A 23,723-nucleotide genomic window follows, 5' to 3' on the forward strand; every position below is an offset into this window, starting at 1 on the left:
GGAGGCCTCACAGAGAGGACAGTCTTTACAAAGCAACCACATCTTTCAATTACATAAAATTCCATTGTCAGCGGGAGTAGGTCTGGTTTTTGCTATACTCAGCTCCTAATCCCTCGGGTGCACATCTCCAGGATCATACTGTCCTTTCTCTTTGCAGTGTCCTCCTTCATTTGTCCACTGAGATCCAATCTACGTTCGACCTGCTCAGGGAAGTCTTTCTGATCCTTGGTCCCTACTCCTGGAAGTAAGGCATTTCCAAAGCTTACTCACCATAGTGCTCCTTACTCCACACCTAAATGTTCTTGGGAATCTCTAGTTTTTATTTTATGTGTCATTTTAATGAGTATTTTTTTCCACTATAGAACATCTGAGAACATATATAGTATAGATTCATGTCTGTACCTTGGCCAGCAACTTCTCCCATAAGGTAAGGTCTAAAAGAAGCTGGTTGATGACTCACAGGCCTGCATTCTCACAGTCATCCCTCTCCCTGCATAATCTCCCATAGAGAATCCCAGTTACATTTCATACACATTTAAAAACAGCAGCTTTGGGGGCCCCTCACCCACATAGTTTAGAGTTGCAAATTTCATAAACCATGGAATTAACCCTTTTCTTCTAAGAAACTTTCACCTTAGACATCACCGATAGCATCTGCTATTACTAAAGCTCACACAATTGCCATGGAGATCCAGCGCAACAGAGTTCAGACTCTGGACCAGTAAATTCAGCATATACACGACTGCGTCCCATCTGGGAAGCTAGGCCGTCTTACCCACCATGTTGTATGGCACTCAGTGTGAGGGTCTAAAAAGATGTCCACACTTTCCACAACACTCATGCACCTCTGCAGAGGCTATAGATGTGGCTGTGAACAAAGATACTGTAAACTGTGAGCTCAGTGATAATGGATGACAAATTAATAAAAACATAATTAATACGGAATAGGTGACACATGATGTGAGAAAATTAAGACGGCACAGGACACAGGGAGTAAAGGAAGTGGCTAGCACTTCTAGTAATGACATGCTATAAGGAGATGCTATCTCAGCAGACAGAGCTGAGCAGGCATGTGAGGGGTAGCTGAGTCAGGGCCACAGTCAAGAGTGGCACGTGCCTTGGAGAGAGTTTGGAGCTCAATAAGGATGGCGAGGAGGCTGAGGAAGTCAGAAGCTGGGCTGAGGAGAGGGAGGCAAGGACAAAGAGGGGAATGAGAGACAACATGGACTGTGACTCCAGCTTCCACTCTGGGTGGCTTAGGGAAGCGTTAGAGGGTTCTTAGTAGGGCAAGGGCTTGGCATGACTTAGATTTCAAGAGGGGCCACACAGGCTGTTGTATTCAGTTTAGGCTGTATGCAATGGCTGACCTTGGTTGTCCATTTGACTACATCTGAAATTTACTGAAACTCAACAGCTGGGCCCATGAAAGGGATACTTTTCTTGGTTGGATCATTTGAGGTGGAAGACCCACCTTAAATGTGGATCTTTTGGTCGTTCCAACAAGAGACAAGCATTGGCGTACTATTCGTACCGCAGCTGTAAATCATGCTAATACTAGAAATCTCCTAACTAATGCTATGATTAGGCTATAGGTTCAGACAGAGAATTCTATCCACAGGATAGGTGATGGTGGCAAGAAAGGAAGGAATGTACAGACGGTAAGAGTCGATTCTTGATATATTTTGAAGGCAAAGTTGATTGGATCTTCTGATTAACCGGATGCCAAGAATGAGAAAAAGGAAGTAAGTCGGGGGTGTTTGGCCTGAGAAGAGAAGTTGGAAAGTGTGTTAACATCTCCTAAGGTGGGAAAGAAATGGGGAAGCTGGAGAGCAGTGTTGGGCGTAGTCATTTACCACATTGATTGGCCATGATGAGAGGCATGAAGCAGTAATGGGATGTGTGACTCTAGAGCGTAAGGAGTCTGTGGAGGATAAGAATGTGCTGTTTGATGCTTTGAAGCTGGATAATACAGGACGACTGGGGAACGAGTGCAGATGGAGAAGACATACCGGGACTATGCCTGGAGCGCTCCAGGGCTACAAGGTTGAATAATGAGGAAACAGCAAGAAATCACAAGGAGGAAAAGCAAGCAAAACAAGGGCAGGACTGGGAGAGAAGAGTGTCTCAGGTGCCAAGTGATGAGAGGTTCAAGACCAGAGAGGATCAGCTATGCAGAACCACTCAGGGCACAGAGATAAAGGCCAATGGGCCTGGAGAGAAGACCATTGGAACCACTGCTGTAGAGAGGTGGTCCTGACAAGAGATGGTCTGGCACAGCAGGGGAGAAGAAAGCCTGGGGACCGATGTGTAGCAAAGAGTAGGAGAATGAGAAATGGTGACAACATGGAAAGGGGACTCCTATGAGGTGTGTGCTGGCTAATTTATGTCAAGTTGTCGCAAGTGCCTCCACTAGATGGGCCGTAAGGCATTTTCTTAACTAGTGATTGATGAGGGAGACCCCAACCACCCCTGGACTGACAGTCTTGGGTTCTATAAGAAAGCATGCTGAGGAAGTCGCTCCTCCACGGCCTCTGCATCAGCTCCTGCCTCAGGTTCCTACCCTATTTTGAGTTCCTATCTTGACGTCTTTCAATGACGGATAGAGACATGGAAGCGTAAGCCAAATCAACCCTTTCCTCCTCATCTTGCTTTTTGTTCATGGTGTCTCATCGCAGCAATAGAAACTCTGACTAAGACAGAGTTTTGCTAAAGGCCGTGAGTAAAGGGGGTGATTTAATCCAACGTACTTGTTCCCTGTGGTCTCATTCTTTACTGTTTCCAAAGCTGAACAGAAACTAAGTGCAAAAGGCCAGGCCAAGCCCTTTCTTCAGAGAAGAACCATTCCTCCTGTACTAGTGATTCACCAAGTCAGCAGTTGCTTGAAATCTCCGACAAGGAGCCGCACAGTGCTTCAGAAGACCAGTTACAGTCTTCTGTCTCACTGCCTTGGACATCAGGGTATGTGAGCTGCTTTGGCCAAAGCAATACAAGTGGTTATGAGGCAAGCCACCTGCAAACGTGGCCTGGGAATGTTTGTGTGCTGTAAGTCCAGGCTAGCCTCTCTGGTCATCTCCTGCCACGAGGACAGTACAGTGACTGCTGCCGTAGCCGAGGCTCTAGAATTAGACACCATGCGGAGTCGGTCAATCCCGGAGAGCCTCTCAGGCCCAAGTCCCTAGTGAGAATATCCGTAACAGCGAGAGTCAGCCTGTCCTTGGTAACTTTGTGGTATAAGTCTATGGTTAACTCATAGTTCCTGCCTCTCACACTTTGGCTATTCATAAGTTCCTTTAGGGTCATGTTGAAAGTTACTTCTGTCTCCCATCTTACGCCACAATGTCACTCTATGGAGTTGTGGAGGAATTAGGTGTCACCAAAGTGCAACTTGGTATTGACCGTCATATAAACCATGATTAATGCAAAATGGCCAATGGCGATTTTAACTGTGCTTGTGAGACTTACACTCCCTGTCACTTTGCAGTCTGAGATGCTCTATAATTTCTGCCCAGGGAGTCCCCTTGTGCAAAGCAAACAACCACTGTCCCTGTCTGTTTTGTCAACTTGACACAGGGTTAAAATCATCTGGGAAGAAAAGCCTCAAAGTTTCCACCAGGTTTTGCCCAGTCAAGTCTGTAGTGCATTTTCATGTTTAATGCATGACATGGGAGGGGTCATGGGGTATGCCACCCCTGAGCAGGTGGTCCTGAGTTACACAAGAAAGCAGGCTGGGCAAGCCATGAGGAGCAAGCCGGTAAGCAGTGTTCCTGTGGCTCCTGCTTCAGTTCCTGCCTCCAGGTTCTCGTCTTACATTTCTGTCCCGATTTCCCTCAGTGATGGAGTATGACTAGAGAGCTGTGAGTTGAAATAAACCCCTTTCTTTCCATGTTGCCCTTGCTCATGGTGTTTTATCACAGCAATGAAATCCCAACCAAGATAACACTTCCTGCTTCCAGTGAGTTTCCCCATCTGGGCAAGACATAAATCTAACTATTGAACAGAGATTGGACAGAATAAACTCTTGGGCTTCTAGAGGAAGGGAAGGGCTTGACAGCAGTCAAAGAGACGGGAGGCACATGCCAAAACTGAAGACAGTCAAGGATGGTAGGTAGCCTTAAATCATTAGGGACAGTGTGGTACAGTAGGAAGGGCAGTTGAGAGACCAGGTATAGTCCTGATTCTGCTGATAGTTAATTAAGCCTCTCCAACCCCCTGCCCCCAATCCTACACACATACTGGAAGGAGAGAGCCAGTAGGCAGTTTCCTGGGCCCCGATGACTCTAAGGTGTTACAGAGTAGCCAGGTACCCAGCACAAAGCACATAGGAGTCTGTTTTTTAGAGGACGCTGTTTCCCTGCCTCTGGCCATGCAGCCACATAAGTCACAGTCCTGACCCAAGCCCTCCCATGTAAGCAAAGGAGTCCAGAGTTCTTCTCAGATTGTACAGAAATGAGGGAGAAGACTCCTAGAGAGGCTGCTTCCCCAGAGTTTGCTGAAGCTAAGAGGTGCTGAAGCTCTTAAGCTCAGAGTCCCCACAGGGGGAGAGAAGGAGTGTCCCTGAGGCTGACGTCCTGGAGGGCAGCCAGTCTCCTCAGTCCCAGACCCAGTGCAGAGAGCTCAGCCTCACTCCTCCACAGAAGCCTGTTTTCTGGATGGCGAGTATCAGCTCTTGTATGTAGTTGAGGATACCGCACAGGTGTGAGAACAGGGAAACAGCAAGGCCAGGCTTTCAGAATGCTTAGTGATGCTTTCTTGACATTCTTTGGAGGATCAGACTACATCGTATGCACTAAGGCAGACTAGGGGGTTAGACTCCTGAGGCCCAGTTCCTCTGCTGTAAATGTCTTTATGCCTTCCTTGGCATGCAAGGAGTATGTAACCTGAAGGCCTATGCAGGCTGTCTTTCTTGGGCTGAGTGACTGTTACAAATATTCTCTAGGTTTCTATAGAAGCTGGCCTCATGCATTTGCACCAGAATCAGAGACTTGTCTATAAGAAAACTTTCCAAGCATAGAAACCAGGTGCCTTCCAGAAGTGATCTGGCAGCTCAGCACAGGGAAGAGGGCGATTGGGAAGGACACTCTCAAGAGGGCCGGAGGCCTTACTTACTTGGGACTCCAGACACCAGCCGCAGGGGACGAAGCACACGGAAAGCTCTCAGTGCCTTCACATCGAATCCCGCTCCTTTCCCTCCCAGAGCGTTGGCCCCGTCAGCTTTGGTTGCTTGTTCTAAAATTGCACTAAAAAGCCTGGAAAAGAGGGGAGAGAGGAGATGTCAGGACCCTAGCTGGTTACTCAGCTGGGGCTGTAATCCAAGAACTCAGCCTAGACTGCTGGGGTTTGTCACAGGCTTGGCCCCTGGAGACCCACAAAAAATGCTGCAAGTTGAAATTCCATCAGCAGGAGTACCGCCACCCATGGGGAGGGGAAACACTACACAGTGCTGGGTGAGGTTGGGGACATCCCTTTGCTGTCACAGTGTGTGGGCATCCTTGGGTTGGGTGAGCTAGGGTCCTGGCACAGCTGCCAAGGCACAGGGATAAAGCAGAGAAGTCTACCATTTCTCTTGGGGTGCTGTCTTCACTGCTATGGAACCCAGCTTCCTGCTGTGAGCACTAGGAGGCATGTGTCCCCTGCCTACTCTTCCCTCCTGATGACAACCTCGGTGTGATTTGTTCACAGACACAATAAATAACCTTAAAAGTCAACCTCACCCATGTACATAAGTGCCACCGAGGAGCCCCGTGTTGAACAAATGGCTGGCTGGCTGGCTGGCTGGCTGGCTGGCTGGAGGGGTCAGTGAGAGAGCTTCAAGCAGGACCCACCAGCGTATGAAGGCACAATGCTGAAACAGGATTCTGCTCTGACAATGTATCTGCAATCACCCATCTCCAACAAACACGAGCACCTACTGTGTGCAGGCATTACACTAAATACTTAAGCTGTCTGCAAATCACCCATCTCCAACAAACACGAGCACCTACTGTGTGCAGGCATTACACTAAATACTTAAGCTGTCTGCAATCACCCATCTCCAACAAACACGAGCACCTACTGTGTGCAGGCATTACACTAAATACTTAAGCTGGAGGAGATGAGACATATTCTGACTCTTGAGAGTTGACATCTGTGATGGCTTGCATATGCTTGGCCCAGAGAGTGGCACTATTAGGTGTGGCCTTGTTGGAGGAATTGTGTCACTGTTGGGGTGGGTCTGGAGACCCTCCTCTTAGCTGCCTGAGGATGCTCAGTCTGTTCTTGGCTTCCTTCAGGTGAAGATGTAGAACTCTCAGCTCCTCCTGCACCATGCCTGCCTGGATGCTGCCATGTTCCCGCCTTGATGATAATGGGCTGAACCTCTGAACCTGTAAGCCAGCCCCAATTAAATGTTGTCCTTTATAAAACTTACACTGGTCATGGTGTCTGCTCACAGCAATAATACCCTGACTAAGACAACATCCCTAGGGGCAGTCAGGATCTGAACTGTCAGTCACTGGACCTTGCAGAATGTGATGCTTGGAGAGGGGAGGGGTCCGTAGTGATGAGGGCAAGAGACCAGCCTTTGAACAGAGGGCAGCTCAGAAAGGAACCCCGCTCTGGCGTTGTTTTAGAAGAGGCCCAAAGAAAATAGGTATGTGGTCCCTGCAGCTGTGTGGGACCACTCCAGGCAGAGAAACAGTTGGGACAGTGATCTGGGGAAATGCATGGAGATGGAGATGTTAGGGCCAACAAGCTGTCAGCACAACCAGAACAGAGAAAACCGAGGGAAGGTGAGACTGAAGAAGAAAGACCGGCCCCACAAGAACTAGGCAGGAAAGGGACATAGTCTGAGTGAAATCTAACTAATATCAACTGGGCCTGCAGTGGGTGGGGCCTGCGGTGGGCGGGGCCAGAGCCCACTGAGTGGCTGGGGCTCAGGCCAGGTAGTAATTTGGAGACTGATGAGGATCCAACACTGGATTCACTGTGGGACTAGTGAGGAGGTAGTGTGACAGAAATGAGATGTGACTCCAACATCCTGGGCTGGAGCCATAGATAGGGAGGGAAGTGTGGTGTCATACAGGCATCCACATTCTATTACCACCTTCTCCAAGTCTGGGCTAATTACTGCACAGGTGATGTTTTTCTGAGCTGGTTTCGTGTCTCTAGAAGCCAACGGGCAGCGATGGAAACCACACTGTTTTCAGTCCAGGGTGTGTTTAGGTTTGAACCACATGAAGTCTATATGGAAGCTGTATGTGAGAGGGCTGTGTCAAAGGGACCTCCACCACTGTGGAGGCAGAGAGTAAACCAGAGAGAGGCCGATGAGGAGTGGCTTGTGGGCAGGAGACTTGATGATACTCCGTGGAGCCTGTGCAACGTGAGATGGCTACAGTCAACTGTCCAGAACTGAAGACATGGGGTGGAGGAACCGCTTGGTTTAGCACAGCCAAGGCCACTGCGTGATGGGGGAAGGCGCAGCAGTGATGACCAGGAGAGAGTGACAAAAGCTGACACCAGTGAGCACAGAAAGCCCTGCCCTAACAAAACACCAGCAAGGCCCAATGTGAGCCAAGTGGGCACCCTTTCCAGTAGCCACAATGACAAAGTAAAAGGAGGTGACACTAACTATGGAGACCCATTTTATCTAGCCCAATGTTGAGACATGGCGTTTCGGCCAGTAGTGAAAATGATGAGATTTTTGTCATCCTTTGTTTTATACTCAGTCTTTGAAACATGTTGAATGTCTTACATACACAGCATCCCTCAGTTTCGGGTGCAGTGGCCACATATGACTAAAGGTTAGCATACAGCAACTCTCTGGAACTTTTGGCAAAAGTGGGCATGGCGTGGGAATTTTGTGTGAGATGGGAGTCAATGCCGAAGCTGGTGGTGTCGCAGAATGGGGAGGAGGCACAGCCTTCAGAAGGCAGGAGCAGGCAGTTGTGCAGCACACTGAGGATGGGGCAAAGCTCAGAGGAACGAAGGCTAACACACCTTCTAGTGGAGAGGGGGGAGAAGCCCTCCTGGGTGCCAGCTTTTCTCTCAGAGACCGGGGAGGCACATTATAAGGTCATAGATGTGGTATGGAGACATTCTCCCTTGGGGAAGGTCTTACCTGGGCTACCAGCTGGAAATCTGAAGGGAGAGGAATACAGGAAGTTTGAAGTGGATGGTCAAGCTACAGAACAATCACCCAGAAAGTGAAGAGGCGAACGGAGCAGAAGTCGGGACATGAGGGAGGATTTGTGGGGGATAACCAAAGGCCAGTTTGACATTGGCAGGCACTAGATTCAGCTTCACGAATGTCTCTGTGCTAAGATAGCAAGATTTCCACGTAGTTGGATGGGATCTGGGTTGGCGTTTTTCTCCAGGTGAACATGTCAAACAAAGGCGGGAATGAGTCAGCCAAGGGTCCGTGCTAGTGTGGTTTTGATGACGGACAGTGGCCCTAAATCAACTGGCAGGTGAAAATTATGTGAGTCACAGAGGAAAGGGTACAGACAGAAGGTGGAAGGAGAAAAGGGCTGTTGGAGTCATGGTGTTTGAGGGAGTCAGCTGGAGAGAGAAGGCATGGCTGGAGCATCGTGTAGAATGTGACACTAACAAGAGGAGGGCATTTTATTAGTTGTGACAGAGAAACTAGCTATGGACAAGGGAAACTCTGCATCTTGAGCAACAGGCTCCTTAAATGGCTCATGTGTCAAGGACCAGTAGCGAGGCCCAGGTGAAGCTGGAGTCCTTGTTTTGCAGAAGCTCAGAGCCAGGCAGGGCCATGCCACAAGGTCATGAGTAGGATAGAGTTTTCCAAGTATTTTCATGGAAATCCTCAGGGACGGAGGCAGCTCGGACAGCATGGCCAGGACTGAATGCCCCAGACTCTGAGCTACACACTTCTCAGGGTGCCTTGGGATAAGATTTGAATAGGGTCCCAGCTAAAAGAAGCTCTACCTAACATTCACAAAGCCCAACTCACATACCTCAAAAAGGGAAAAACAGTTTCCCAGTTTAGGTCAGACTAGATGTAAAGTCTCCCAGTTCCTTCCCTCAACTGGGAAACCTGAGGTGCATGCACCCATGCATATGTGTAGACACTCATATGCACTTCGCTGTGTTCACGTGTATATACACGCGTGGGTATATGTGTGAATATGCACGCACATGCACACATACACTGACACGTGGGAGGGACAGTAAGAGGTACCCTTCGTTAATAATTTTATGTCTGACTTCAAAGTAATTTTTCAAATATTCTTCCCTTGTGCCGAAAGGCAAGTTCAGTTAGAAATAGAGAGGGAAAGAGGCATGGGTGGTAAGGTTAGGAAAAGGAAAAGACTTTGGCACTTACCCTACAACCACGATTATAAAATCTAGTAAATTCCAACCGTTGCGGAGGTAAGCGTTGGGGTGGAAGAGTAGTCCGTAGGCAATCACTTTTAAAAATGCTTCCACGGTAAAAATGATGAGGAAGAGATACTCCACCCGTTCCTAGGAAACAGAAATAGAAGAGAGAGAGAAACAAATCATTAAGTTCAGGGATTTGGGAGGTTCAGAGGCAGCAGAGTTCACAGGCGGCGTCACTCAGCATCAGAATTCAGCCTGTCACAGACTGTGTGGTCCCCGCAAAGCCCATGACCTGTAGCGTCACTGCTTGTAAAAGTATACTGCGGTGTTTGCTCGGTGCTGAAATGGCCAAGTGATACACTTCCCAGAATGCAATGCTGTGGCCAGCAATGGTGAGGACAGGTAGCAGAGGCCTGCACATGCAGCCTGAGAGCTAACTCGTCAACTCCGTCAACTCCGTTAGCTGATCCCAACACCAGAGCTCCAGCCTTTGAAGAGCTAAGAACCTGTTGCTTTCAAATGCCCTTGTGAATATGTAATTTGAAGTAATGCAAAGATTCACATTCTTCCTTCCACCTTCAAAGTCTCCTTTAACCAGCTAACATTTTGTTGTGACTTCCAAAATGAGACCTCATGTAGCCTTGATCTCCAGGGAATACCACCAGGACAGTGGAGGGTCCTGAGGAGCAGGTGAGCATGGCAATACCACACCACGATTCTGTTAACAGGCCCTGAGGGTCGCAGACTGGGTTTGGGGAGGGGACTAGTTGATATCTAAAATAAAAGCAAAAACACTGCCCCAAGGGGAGGGGGTGTCAATAGCAAGATCTGTAGGAAAGGAGCTGTCTGTCCAAAGACTAAGTGAGCAGGACAAAGGAACCTAGGAGAATTTGAGCAGATACTAGGCGCTGAATTAAAGCTTGCCTTTTTACTCATGGGACAGAGCTGCCTTTTCTCCCTGACCCCTAGGAAAACGACTTGCGCTTATTGTGAAGCTCTTACTCTAACCACACGGACTGAGCCGCTGGTGCCCACTTGCTTTCCTCCTTAACCACTGTTTCCCCTCACTGCCTTAGAGTAGTCTTGGTGGTAACGCCTGGTGGAGACTGGTCAGGCACCCTCACGCTCCTCTTCTTACCCTTGTGGGAGCCACATGCGCACGTATGCACACACGCACATATGCACGCACGTATGCAGGCTGCCTCTTCCTGGAGCCATAAATCACCCGGGACAGTCTATCTCTGATCAGAAAGCAGCCTGGGCCAGTTCACAGCCTCCAGGAGGCACTCAGCTCCGAATCTTAACACCCACTTCCCCCTCCTCTACCAGACTAAGGAGAGTTCGCTGAAGACCTCTGGGTCCACACACATACAAGCCACATAGCAAAGAAGGATCACTGCCCATGATGGCCGGCCACCCCTCACTTGGCCTTCTGTGTGGGGTAATTTGAACCTGGGGCTTGGGTACCCAAGTGGAAAACTGCCAGAACAAATGTCCAGTGTCCCTGGCTGTTGTTCCCATCTCTAGATATTTTGGGAGCATCAAGCTCACCATGAGTAGTCCTCGGCAAAACAATTCGAGGCTTCAATGTTAAAAATGTCAGATTCTCGGCCCCTCCCAGACCTGCTACAGCAGGGCACCTGGCTGTAGTATCCAGAGATATGTGATGTACACAATTCTAGGGGTGTCTCGGACACCTCAAAGTCTAGGAACTACCAAGTCACATGCTGCTGAAGCCCTCGAGCAGATGGCGATAATGGGGAGGGGGCGAAGGGGTCAGGTTTGATCAGAGCCTCAGTTCGTCACTCTCTGCTTATTTTATTCAGCAACAGAGCATTGGCCTGCAGATGTGACTACTGCCTTGTTCTAGTGAGTAAGGTCGCTCTACCCTCCATGGTTGTGTCAACATCATCATAACAGCAGTACCGGGTTAGTGCAGAGCTCTGCACACTGAAGGGAAAGGCAGGTTACAGACGATGTTACTATGCAGCCTGGAGATGGCAGAGAAGCAGCTGTGGCCACTCAGTCCATCTCCACGCTACCCCAGGGTAGTCTAGCACCAGATAACAACTCCATTCCTATCCGTACCCCTGAAATCTTCCCAGAATCTGCCTCAGTTGGAGGAGTGGCAAGAAGAAAGCTAAAGGGAGCAAGTTCGAGCTGGGTAGGTACCGCCGGGCTCTATGTGTTTTCATATGTTCATGAAAATTCTCATTGCGTTTATGTTTTCATTGGCATGCCCACTCACACACCCAACTATTATATATACATGAACCTTTCTGCCCATTCATCCCTTCAATTACCCTCATATCCCTCCATCCATAGTCATTATCCATCCATCCATCCATCCATCCATCCATCCATCCATCCATCCATCCATAGTCATTATCCATCCATCCATCCATCCATCCATCCATCCATCCATCCATCCATAGTCATTATCCATCCATCCATCCATCCATCCATCCATCCATCCATCCATCCATCCATCCATAGTCATTATCCATCCATCCACCCATCCATCCATCCATCCATCCATCCATCCATCCATCCATAGTCATTATCCATCCACCCATCCTTCCATCCATCCATCCATCCATCCATCCATCCATCCACCCACCCACCCACCCATCCATCCATCCATCCATCCATCCATCCATCCATCCATCCATCCATAGTCATTATCCATCCACCCATCCATCCATCCATCCATCCATCCATCCATCCATCCATCCTCTTTGTCATTTCCTTCATTTCACTCAGCCATTCACAATCACAATACCATCCAGTGAATTGCGAGACACTGACCCTGGAGTCTCCTCTCAACTGTCTAGACAATAAACTTGCTGGAAGACAGCACCCAGGTTCAGAGTTGACTCCACCCCAAGGAGCTCTTCAATGCCCCAAAGATGCTGGGCCTTCTATTCTGGGAAGCCTGAATTCCTAGATGGCTTTAACAAACAGCTGGCACCCCTGATCCAGGCTACCTGAGGCCAAGAACTCTGTTTAGTTCCACACGCACAGGCTGTTTTCTTGGCATCAAAGAGCATCATAGGGAGGCAGGCCCTCCCCTGTAGTGCAGGTCCACACTGCGGGTTCCCGCATGCTGGGTGTGAGGTACTACTCTGCTCTGTGAGATGGGCGGATGGGAGCTCTCTGCATTCTCTTACTGAGCATCGGCCCAATAAGGCCTGTTCTTTGTTCCATGCCACGCGCCTGAATCAAACCTTCATGCAGACAAAGATGCTTGTGCACACTGCTGGATGCTGGAGATCTTTCGGGGGTTGGGGTAGAGATGGGGGGGTGCTCTGAAACTGCTCTCAGTGGTTTGGTACAACAGCGCAGGGGCTATGGGTGCACAGATAGTGCCATACAGCGGTGAGGGGTGCCGCAGGCAAGCTCAGCTGGCTGTGGAAGAACTTCCTCAAGTAGGGCTTTGAACTGACTCTGCAAGGATAAAGATGGTTGGGGAGTGGGAACACAGGGTGTGGCTTGGAGGCCAGCCACTCCAGGAGGAGAGAAACTGAAGGGGGTAGGGGGAAAATAGAACCCAGGAGAAAATTCCAACAGCTCTCATCCAGTGTGTTAAGAACAGACCCATAAAGGGTGGCAGAAGCTATACAGTTAGAGGCGGGGGCTGCAGACGTACCTGGACATCGGGGGCTACAGTGAGGGAGGGTTCCATGTGGAAACTTCAGACTTACTGGACTGGGATGGAGAGTCTGATGAGACCTGTGGAGGTGGGGCCTGGTGCAGAACTCAGTTGACAGGCAGGACCCAGTGAGGCTTCCCATAGAGGTCACAGACTAGGGAGAGGGACTCTGGAGGATAAGCCAACCCAGTAAGGGAGATAGAAGCATGTGCACATTGTGGCAGAAGTGACAGGACTGTGCTTGAAGTCATGGAGTGGCTTGGAGATGGTCTAATTAGCCTCCCCGTGACACTGAAAAGAGACTAAGGCCAAGGAGAAACAAGACAAATCCACGGATGGAAACCCGAGTTTTCTGGAGTTTTCCAAAGCTCTGTTCAGTTCACATTGCCTTCTGGGAACCAAAGAAACATTTCTCACTTGTCCCATTTACTGTCAAAGAGTGGGTTCAGGCCCCTCGTGGTAAGTGGTCCAAAGATCTGAGATAGAGCTAAAAGGAGCCTATACCTTTAATCCCAGCACTTGGGAGGCAGAGCAGGTGAATCTCTGAGTTCTAAGCCAGTCTGGTGTACCTAAGGCATTTCAGACCACCCAGGGCTACACAGTGAGGTAAACAGCTACGAGTGTGGGAGTTGTGTAACGTTTAGAAGGAGGGCAAATAAGGAGGATGTTAGGTGAGGAGGAAGGCCAGAATGCAGCTAAAGGACACAGGTCATGAAAGAGGACATAACACTAGGGCTAGGTGTTTTTCCTGTCTTAACTCTGCCCTCCACTTCCCATCTCTCATGCTAGAGAAGTCACAAAACCATAATCGATAGTGAAAGTGTAAAAGCTCTGTGGAGTCAGAAAAGCTATTCACTGAGGTGCTCAGGGCTTGGAACTGAGCAAGTGTCTGCTTGAGAGGCGGCCTTCATCCAGCTGTGATGGTTTCACTTATGAGCTCATTACAATATGCAGAGGGTCTGGGAACCGATACAAGGTGGTCTGGACAAGAATCTAGAGAAGGGACAGCTAGATGCTTTTCAATAAACAAGCCTGGGACCCCTGTTGTGGCCCAACCCATGAGATTAGGTGTTGATCTAACTTTGAAGCCAGGTTGCTGATCCTTTCGGAGCATACGCTGAACTGCCACTGAAACGTCTAAGGGCTCCCAGGAGGTGGGTAGAAATCAAGTTCATCAAAGGGCTCTCTGACGCCTCTGGGTCCTGTGTGCACACAGTCCTTCACAGCCTTCCCAGGCCAAGATCTCAGTTCTGACACTAAGGAGCTGTGTGTATGTCTGAATTCTGAGCAGCACACAGCTCCCTGGGGACATGTTATAAGTCTGACATGTGACCTGTCCCTTTCTGTGATCCTGGGACTTGAGAAATGTCAGAAGTCAACTTGAGTCAACTAATATCCTTGCTTGTACTGTTCTGGGTGGAGGAGGAATGGACGCCTGCAGCAGAGACTAAAGGATGGGCTGTTGGAGCTGCTAGCAGCTTCTCTGGGCTTCCTGGGTATCTTGTCAGTTCCTCTGACAGCAGTGGGTCCTCCCTGCCTGAGTGCAGGGTAATAGCTGCCTTCTTCCTCCCACTTTCTCTTGCAGCCCAATACCACATCCTCCATCCTTTTTCAATTCTCGCCCTGCTTTCTTCTCTGTTGGGCCATGTGCTAGCTCGTCTGCTGACAACTGAAGGCTGATGGTTGCACTCAAGTCTTAAATGTTCAGAAGAACTGAGTAGAAAGAGCCAAGTTCAGGATCATGACATTCTTCCAAACACCTATAGACGGCCTTCGCATGGGTATGTATGGACTTCTCCATTTTCCATTTATCCTTCATTTATGTAACTCAACCACCATTCAACTTCATGGTAGGTTCCCAAGGTATACACGGTCAGTGATGTTTCAATGGTAACCACCAACCAATCATTTTGACTCTGGCACTGAGTGGCTCAAGTCTTTAGCCAAGTCGCTTAACTTGTCTGAATCTGTTTTATCTTAGGTCGAGATGCGAAGAAAATACAAATTGCTGTGCTCAGTCGCAGGCTGTAGAAAGCACAGAGACAGGGCAGGGAAGGCCTGCGACAGTAGGACTCTTATATGTTGGCAGGGCTATGCTAGCTAAACACTGGACCCCAACGGGCCTGACTAAGGGAAATGGAGTTCAGGGGGACAGTCTGATAGGATGTTAATAGAGAGTGTGTGTAGAATACTACAAGGGCCTCCCTTTCATTGGCCAGTCTGGAAGACTCTTACCCACTTGATATGTTGGTGTCGCCTAGGGTGCAATCAGGAGAGGATTGCTGCTTTATGCCTTTTCTTATAGCTTGGGTCCCCACCTCTAGTCTCTCCAAACTCCTGTAGTGCATGAGAATGGAATAGTGAAGCATTGCTCTTCGTGTGTTAGGGAACACATACATGCACAGAAGCCATGTCAGGGTAGGTCTTCTAGGATGGAGACAGCCATGGAGGAACAGACAGGCTAGGCCTGTGTGTGTGTTTATATAGCACACTGAGAGAACTAGGAGGATCTAGACACTACCACCTAAAGTTAAGAACTCATACCCAGACAGCCTATGGGTGCCGAGGTAAACGTATGTAAGACTTCTCAGGGCTGCCAAGAAGTTGGCCCAAGCAGAATGGATGAGCTCAGGTGCAGTTTCATCTCAGTACACGGTGCACAGTGAGCACACTGACCTCACTGTACCCAGCATGCCATACTCCAGATCGCTGTGTAACTTCAGCACCATTCGACCGGACCTCTAGGCATAGACATCCATCTATTCTCCAGCCGAGAGACCAAGGAGAGGATCCTTAGCGCCATGCCATGCAGTTGATCTCTCGTGCATTCCTTCTGTGTCACACTTCTTTCCTGAGGTCCACTCTGCCTCGGGCCGTATGGCTGTCTTCTTAGGACAGCGATGGGCTTGTGGAAGATATGAAACCATAAGAACGAAGGTCTACACGGCCACTGTTCTCTGGACAGACGAGAAGGGCCCGTCTGGGTGGGTATCTGGTCCAGATCATGAGCTACAGTGCAGCTGTTGCTGCCCAGGGCTTAAAGAAGCCCTGAGTTACTATGTCCATTCATAGATAAAGGTCACCTCTAAGCGAAGTTGGTGAGGCAGGTAGCAGGATTCTACGGGGTCCCCACTGGTGCCTGAAGTGCAGCAAGAAGCATCTTTTCTCCTATCCACAGAGCAAGGAATAGAGACTAGGGAAAGTGCACAGGATGGAATATCATCCGGCTGTGAAAAGGATTGAATGCTCCAACAAGGATAATCACTCCAAGCCTGAGGAGCCAATCGCAAGAGAGCAAATATTGTGTGGCCCTAGTTGTGTAGAATATCTACACTGGGGAATTCAGAGAGACAGAAAGCGAGACAAAGCACCAGGAACTGAGGGGTGGAAAGATGGGCCAATGTTTAATGGTTGCAGAGTTTCAGCTTGAGGCAACGATGACTCTTGGTACCCAATGCCACTGAGTCAGACAACTGCAGACAGTCAGAATAGTGAGGCTGACGCTGTATCTTTTTGTCACTGAAAATGGAAAAGAAACATTCTTCTGGACTCTGAGTGCTTCCCAGACGCTCATGGAGAGTCCCAAGGTTAAGAGTTAAACCTGGGTGAGTTTCACTTGGACAGGGGCGGATTGCTCAGATTCTGGATTAGGGGCCTGCCTGGATGTGGGTGGGGAGTCCACGTTCCAAAGAACAGAAGTGGGGAAACGTGCAGGCAAGTCTTCTACGGCTGCTTCCCTCATCAAGTGTGTGGTATCTCTAACAGTTTGGCCTTCTCATGACATTATTGTAGAAGACAAAGGAATAAGAAGAACCAAAAACCAAAGCCAAACCAGAACAAACAAAATCAATGTCCCAAGAGTAGCCTCAAAAAATATTTATTGAGGGCAAGCAGCAAGTGCAGTTGGATGAGTAGAACAGTAAGCCTGTTCCACTGGCATTATAGTAGTTACACACTCCCCGACATCCTACAGTCTGCTTCTCTGTGCTGCTGTTATGCAAAGTTGAAGTGATTTACCCATTTCCCTCCAGTACATCTCCTTCCCTAAGGACCCCTCTTGCTTCAGTGCCAAGGGATAACAGGAAGCACAGGGGCTCAGATCAGAATGTGGGGCACTAGACCTGCTCGCCGACTCTCAGCTCCACCCTACTTTGGGCCTGCGTTCTCAGTGAGCACGTGGTTTCCTAAGTGTAAAATCCCTGTCAGGAGGTTGGCTCCTCCATTCCTGCTTGGTGCCTAGCGTTTGAACCATCAGTCTCTGCACATGCTGCCTCTGTCAAGGAAGAGTAAAAGTCACCCAGGCAGTCACCTGTCCCACAGAACCTCCCCACCCTGGGCCACTGATCTCATAGGAGTCTGCCGCAATCCTTTCCTCTTAGAGGTGAAAAAGAGATGATATTTTCTTCAGGGCAACATAATCTGATAATAGACAACAGACAATAAAAGTCGCCAATCACGGCTGGATAACCTGGGGGATACCAGGCATTGGTTTAGTGACTGTGGGTTGGTGAGTAATTTTCCAGTGAGGGGGCGTAGGCAGCCAAAGCCTTTAGCTTTCTACTACCTACCTCCCTTCATTGAGATAACCAACACCTCGCCAGGCACAGGCCCATTCTCTGCCCATGCATTGTGGGCCCAGTCACTGAATATTTGAATAGTAAAGTAGCTTGCTGCTTGGTTTATGACTATCTAGGCAATTTCACTGCTCGGAAGCCTTCAGTAGCTCCCTCGTGTCCTCCAAGTGATCTCGGCTTTCAGAGTGCGATTCCAAGATTCATCATAATCTGGCTACATCCTTGACTACCACTCATTGATCCAGCCAAACCCTAAGCCCAGAACAGCCAAACCAGATGGGCGAGTTGTGAGCTCTCCGTTTCCCGTTCTTCTACCCTCCTCCTTCATCCGCAGCTTCCGTCTCATCCTGCGGTCTAGCTCAATGTTTTGCCTCAGAAGGTAGAGGAAGCCCACTCTGGGCCTGCATCACACTTTACACACAGCACCATCACAGTGTACTTTATGGTGCATGTAACGTCTGTGTTCTTCTGCCCCGCAGGGACACAGCGTCTACAGGGCAGAAGCAAGTGTCTTTGTCACCCATGGCTCAGAGGGGGTCTTCACACAAAAGGCAAAAGGGTTAGAGGAGAGTTGGCCCTGGAATCAAACCACAAGCTACCGAAATTGTTTAAGGTCCTGCTTCTTTGCTAGTGAAATGGGAATGATTAGACAGGCCTTGGGTCACCTCGACAATGAGAAACCAGAGCTGTCATGTTGAGTGGCAATTGTGCTCTTGCACACCTGCACACATGGCAGCTAGTGCATAGAAAATGAAAAACACACTTTTGCTGAGGGGACCCACCATCTCTGTTCTAATGGCTCTGAGTGTCCTCTCTGGGGCCTTGGCCCTTCCTTTGTCCTTAGGGCCTCTGCTGAGGGCAGAGGTCAGTAACACTGTCTGCTGCCTCATCTCTTCTCTTTGGTCACACAACATCAGCTATCCACCCCCCTCTAAGGGGTGGCACACTCCTGGTCCTCTTTCCATTATCTGTATTGCAACAAAAGCAAGGGGCATGAGGACCCATATCTGCTTTGTATCATCAAAACCAAAATCCCCCTGTGATCTGTTTGCTAAGCTCCTTGGTGAACCTCACGTGTGTCTTCTTTGATCCACAGGAACAGCTTCCATTCTGGTTTCACACTCCCAACCCATAGCTCTGCATTTTGCTACATCTCTGGAAACCCACTGCCCCTTGCTATGGATGACGGGACTGAGGAGGGTCTGAGGAGTGGAGGTCCCACGTTTTTAGGAGGTTTGATAGCTACACGACCATTACCACAGTGAGAACTCACTGGACAGAACTCGACCTCACGCAGTAAGTACTTTTCTCATCTGTTTGCTGAGTCTTATGGTTTGTGTGGAAAAGGAAGGGCAAGTGCTTTCCTCCTCCTCCTTTCCCTCTTTAATATCACACCCCCACCATCACAGCAGCACTATCAGGATGCCTTATCTCCGATATCTCCATCTTCACACCACTACTGCCACACAACCTCAGGTGATCTCTGCCATGACCACCACCACCGCCACCCTTTCACCCTTTCAGAGTGTGGCTTCAGGACTTCCCACAGCCTAGCTTCATCCTTGATGACCATCATTGGTCCAGCCAAGCTAGAAGCTCAGGACACCCTAACCAACCAGGCTAGTTATGAGACACCCCTTCCCCAGTCCTCTATCCTCCTCCTTCATTCACAGCTTCCTTCTCCTCCTGAGGTCTAGCTCAGTGCCACCACTCGCCTCCTTTGGCTCCTAGGGCTCAAGCATGTCTGTCAGAATGAGAATACATGAAATGACTGGCTTCTGTGTGACATCCAGCAATGTAGTAAGCAAGCCTGTGACACTCAGAGCCCTCTAGCCTAGGACACTCATGGCCCGTGGATGGCATCTGGACATAGGACTGAAGAAGTCACCACTGGCTATTTTGCCAAGCCCACGTTCTCTTCCCACCACCTTGTGTGGGTTACAGTTAGCTACAACCCAAGGACTGGTCTCACTTCACACGGACTCCCTTGTCACTACCCACTGTGGTATTTGACCCAGCCTAACAAATGTGGTGGGAAGGGAAGTTTTATGACTGATGCCTCAAAAAGAAAGGCTCTCAGGCTGGCCACTTCCATGTTTGTATGAAAGACAATTAAGACCCTGACGGTACAGGGGGAAGGCAGGCATGGTGTGCTGAGAGTGACAGAAACACCGGTGGGAAGACCTCAAGTCTAATAAAAGTGGCTAAGAGGTGAGTTAATACCGATGCTGCCCTAGTTTGGGAATCCTTTACTGAGACCCTCTCCTCACAGGATGCTGTTCTGGACCTATATTTTCCAACTCTATCCTACATGGTCCACATCACATTAAAATCCGGCTCATTCTCACACACCAGAGAAAAGCAAGAGTGCACAAGCCTGGTATGAGGAGAGCGTCTCAGATCACGGTCTGACTAGGTCTCCCAGAACCAGTCCAGACTGCCTTCAGAGGGCACCGTGTAGGACTCCAAGTCCAGCTCCCACTGCAGCAGGTGGCTGGCTGTGAAGGACACACTGCAGGGGGCAGAAATTCACACCTTGAAGCAGCCAGGGTGAGCTGCAATGCCCTGTACTATCTCATCATCAGACACCCAGGGATGAAGAATGTGGGGACACAGACCTGGGGCTCCCCTGCCTCGTCTGAGTATTTTTCTTACCTTCAGAGGATGAAGGACTTTTTGAGGGAGGAATATCAGGAGCCCTGGCTTGTGAGGGTCTCACTACCCTGGGGGACCAACTGTATCCATCTCCTAGGAGAGGACTGTTGTGCCTTCAACAGACCTAGTGACCTCCTTCTCCTCTGCTCATCACAGCCTTTAGCCAGTCTGTCTGTCTGTCTGTCTGGTCATTTGGTATATTACTATCTGGTTCTACAGCCTGTGTGACAAGTTTTCTGAGTGTAGCTCGTGGCTCACTCTAGGAACTGGGTACTCTGAGGGTCAGAGCTACATCGGAGCATCCTCTGTCCCCACAATGATTTGTGTAGAGCAGGAACAGGCACAGCTCTCCAACGTGGGGGCTGAAAGGCAGAGTCGCCAAGGTTAACGCCCCAGTCCTGGCCTTCCTCTCATGCCTAAAGCTCCTCACAGCAGACAGTGTGCCATGCTCTCCCAGGCTATTGCTCTCAGCTCTTGAAAGGCACAGTGAAAGATGGCCTCCTTCTTAGGCAGCCCTTCTCTATCCCTATGTGTGAGTTAAATAAGGAGCCCCATCATTGTCAATATTCGGAACACAGACTGGGGACCCTCCACCCCAGAGACACAGACAGAAAGTACTACAACTGTATGGTAGGTCCTCACTCACACATAAAGATCAGAGGGTCAATCTTACAGAAAACACCGTAATAATCACTAGAGACTGGGAGTGGGAGGCAGGAAGTGTGGCCTGGAGGTAGACACCAACATATAATATGTGAGCAACTCGTTCTGGCACTTTATAGCACAGCACAGACTGTGGTCTCTAACCATGCAGGACAGTCACTAAGAGCAGAGACCAAGGGCTCCTAACTCATCCATGTAAAAGTATTTGGGGAGGTAAAAATGCTAATTCCACCTAGTTGATCATTATACCTCATAGCCGTGTTCACAATGACCCCATCACACCCCATAAATATTCACAAATATAGCAATTAAGAAATTAAAGCATGTAAGGTGCCACCTCAGCCCTTATGGCCTCACAGTCTATAGGGAGCTGGATGGCATGCATCATGTAGACAAATTCTCACGCAGCACAACGTGTGAACAGCCCTGCAGTGAGCACTGCAGACACCAGAAGTGCAGGGCAGGAGAAGGGCTAGACTTGCTAGGCGGGTGGACCGGACCGGGTGTCTGACGTTAGATAGCTGAGTCTTAGTCGCACGGTAAAACGCACACGCGGGCAATAAGGTTGCCCAGGAGACACAAAAGGCAGGATACCTTTGCCTTAGTTTTCAGTGTAGAACAAATATTTGTTGAAAAATATATGAATATGTGAAAATAGCATAATGGTGGTGGTGACCGTGTCTGTTGCAACAATGAGCTACTGGCATTTTGTACTTATTACAACCTAGAATAACACCAGGGAGGAAGAAAGGCTTAAGTTACAGCAGGCTGGGGGTAATAGCTCAGAGTCCGTACTTTATATTAAGGATGTTGCACCTGGACTTAAGACACAGGGCTCAGGCTGTAGGTCAGTGGTGGAAGCCTTATGCCCCAATCTTGGGGAAGAGGTGGGGGGAAGGATACTACAGTGAAGAGAGAAACAGAGAGAGGGAGAGAGAAACAGAGAGACAGAGAGAGACAGACAGAGACGGAGAGAACACCACACTGATAAAGTGGTAGCAGTCTGTGACTGAAGGATGATAGTTGTTTTAGGAAGATAAGTAGGTGAACCAATGTTTGGATGTCCTGGATGGACTAGGGAGAGAGCTACAGGGTTCCAGGGGTGGGAGAGTGACCATTGACCTACAGAGGGCAGGCATACCTGGGAGAGCAGGCTCATTGCACACAGCCTCCAGGCCACAGAGGATCTATCAGTGGCTAGACATCTGCCAGGCCATCCCGAAGACAGATCTCATTTTAAAAATCTTTCTTGTGAGCTGTAAACAGTGATGATTTTGGCGTTTTGTGGGTGTCCCCCTTTCCCTGTATAAATTGGCCCATCCTGCCTGCCGATGGGTTCAATTATGATGATATAAAACAGAAAGCAGAAAACTGTGGGGCATGCCCTAAAACGGAGTGTATAGTAGAGGTGACTCACGGTCTCTTCCTTCAGGGACCTTAGCAGGGGGAAGTGAACTTTGTGTTGCCTTCCCAGGTGAGGTGGAGTTCAGTGGTGAGAAATCTCCACGCACAGAACTCCAGGCGCCAAGTGATACAGATCCCTACCGTCCCCCTGTGATGTGTTCTGAGCCCCATGTCACAGGATCGTCATTGTACAGCAGTATGACAGCCACTCAGGTGTTGTTAACTATGGCTTCCTTGGCCACTGTCATAGTGGGGAGGTGACTCAATCAACTGGGATTCCTAGCTCCTGGTTCATGCTTCTCGCCAGGTCCGGGGCTCAGTTCCCTATCTTTCCATACATGTCTTCGGCCCTTGGCAGGCAAACTGACAGTCACATTTCACAGGATCAGAAGCCAGTTCCGCCCGGCTGACCGTGCCGCACTGACCCTTACAGCACGGCCGAGCACACTGACTTTCTGGATCCCACATGGCCACTGACGTTTACTCCCTCTGGGAAAACAGCAAGGCAACCACCAGGCTGTAGCAGTAAGAGCACCGTGCTGGAAGTTAGAACCCTGGGTTCTGCGTTTAGTCTCACTGATGCTACCTGGTGACCTGGGGGAGGCCACCGGCCTCTGCAGACCTGATTTTTCTCATCCATGAAATGAAAAGGCTAATTTATCAGAAGCTCCTAAGCTTGGCTCTCTTAGACACCTAGACATGTTCTGGGCCTTCATCCAAGATCTGTTGAGTTAGAATTTTTGGGATTTGGCTATCGGAGCCAGTGGCAAGCTCCCAGCTTGAAGAATGTAAAGGATCCCCATGGCTCCTTCCAGCCACGGTATTCTTCTTCCCATATGCATTCCCCACCCCTGGCCCTCTTTGGCACCCAGGAGAATGCTCCACAGCAGAACAGCCTGGCCTCCATGGGTGGGGTATGAGGAAAGGATGGCAGTGAAGGGCTGAAGCAATCAATGGATGGGCGGAATCAGCAGTGAGCAGCCTCCAGGTAAGAGGATCAGGTGGGCCAGTGGCCAGCAAGGGCAGCAAGATGGAGCCTATCCTGACTAAGGGGCCAAAAGCCAGCAAGGGTAGGGAGGTGGGGCTTGTTGCCAGCGAGGCTCTGGAGACCCAGCTTCCTGTTGAGGAATGTAGAGAACACGCAAGAAGGGGTGTTCTGTACTTGGACACCTATACACTGTGAGTACTGCAGACCCAGGAAGACACAAGACGGAAGGACAGACTGAGGCTGCTCGAATGTAAGATAAGAAAGGGGAAGCAAACAGTGTTTATGTACATGACAGTCCAGCATTGGTCCCACACCTTTCTGGCTCCCCTGGATTGGACTAAGGATGAGTAAGTGGCAGTAGGGACTCCAGAACAGTTAACTAATTTCTGAAGCTCAGGAAAGACAATGTGCCTCCCAGGTAGGAATATTCTTGGTCCTACTCACTCAGGATGGACCTCAACAGCAG

The 23,723-nt window shown here is 49.4% G+C and overlaps 1 protein-coding gene across 30 annotated transcripts in view; it reads right to left on the bottom strand.

Annotated features, from left to right (window-relative positions):
- Cacna1c (calcium voltage-gated channel subunit alpha1 C) overlaps positions 1-23,723 on the bottom strand; it is a 620,764-nt gene that overhangs the window by 182,902 nt on the left and 414,139 nt on the right. For all 30 annotated transcript variants that reach the window (XM_063285506.1, XM_063285499.1, XM_063285512.1 and 27 more), the window contains exons 4-5: positions 9,326-9,465; positions 5,107-5,246 (exon numbers count right to left, since the gene is read on the bottom strand). In XM_063285506.1, the coding sequence (XP_063141576.1) occupies positions 5,107-5,246; positions 9,326-9,465 (280 nt within the window). The remainder of the gene's footprint in view (positions 1-5,106; positions 5,247-9,325; positions 9,466-23,723) is intronic.

This window comes from Rattus norvegicus, chromosome 4 (assembly GCF_036323735.1).
Source record: "Rattus norvegicus strain BN/NHsdMcwi chromosome 4, GRCr8, whole genome shotgun sequence".
In the NCBI taxonomy this organism is placed as follows: domain Eukaryota; kingdom Metazoa; phylum Chordata; class Mammalia; order Rodentia; family Muridae; genus Rattus; species Rattus norvegicus.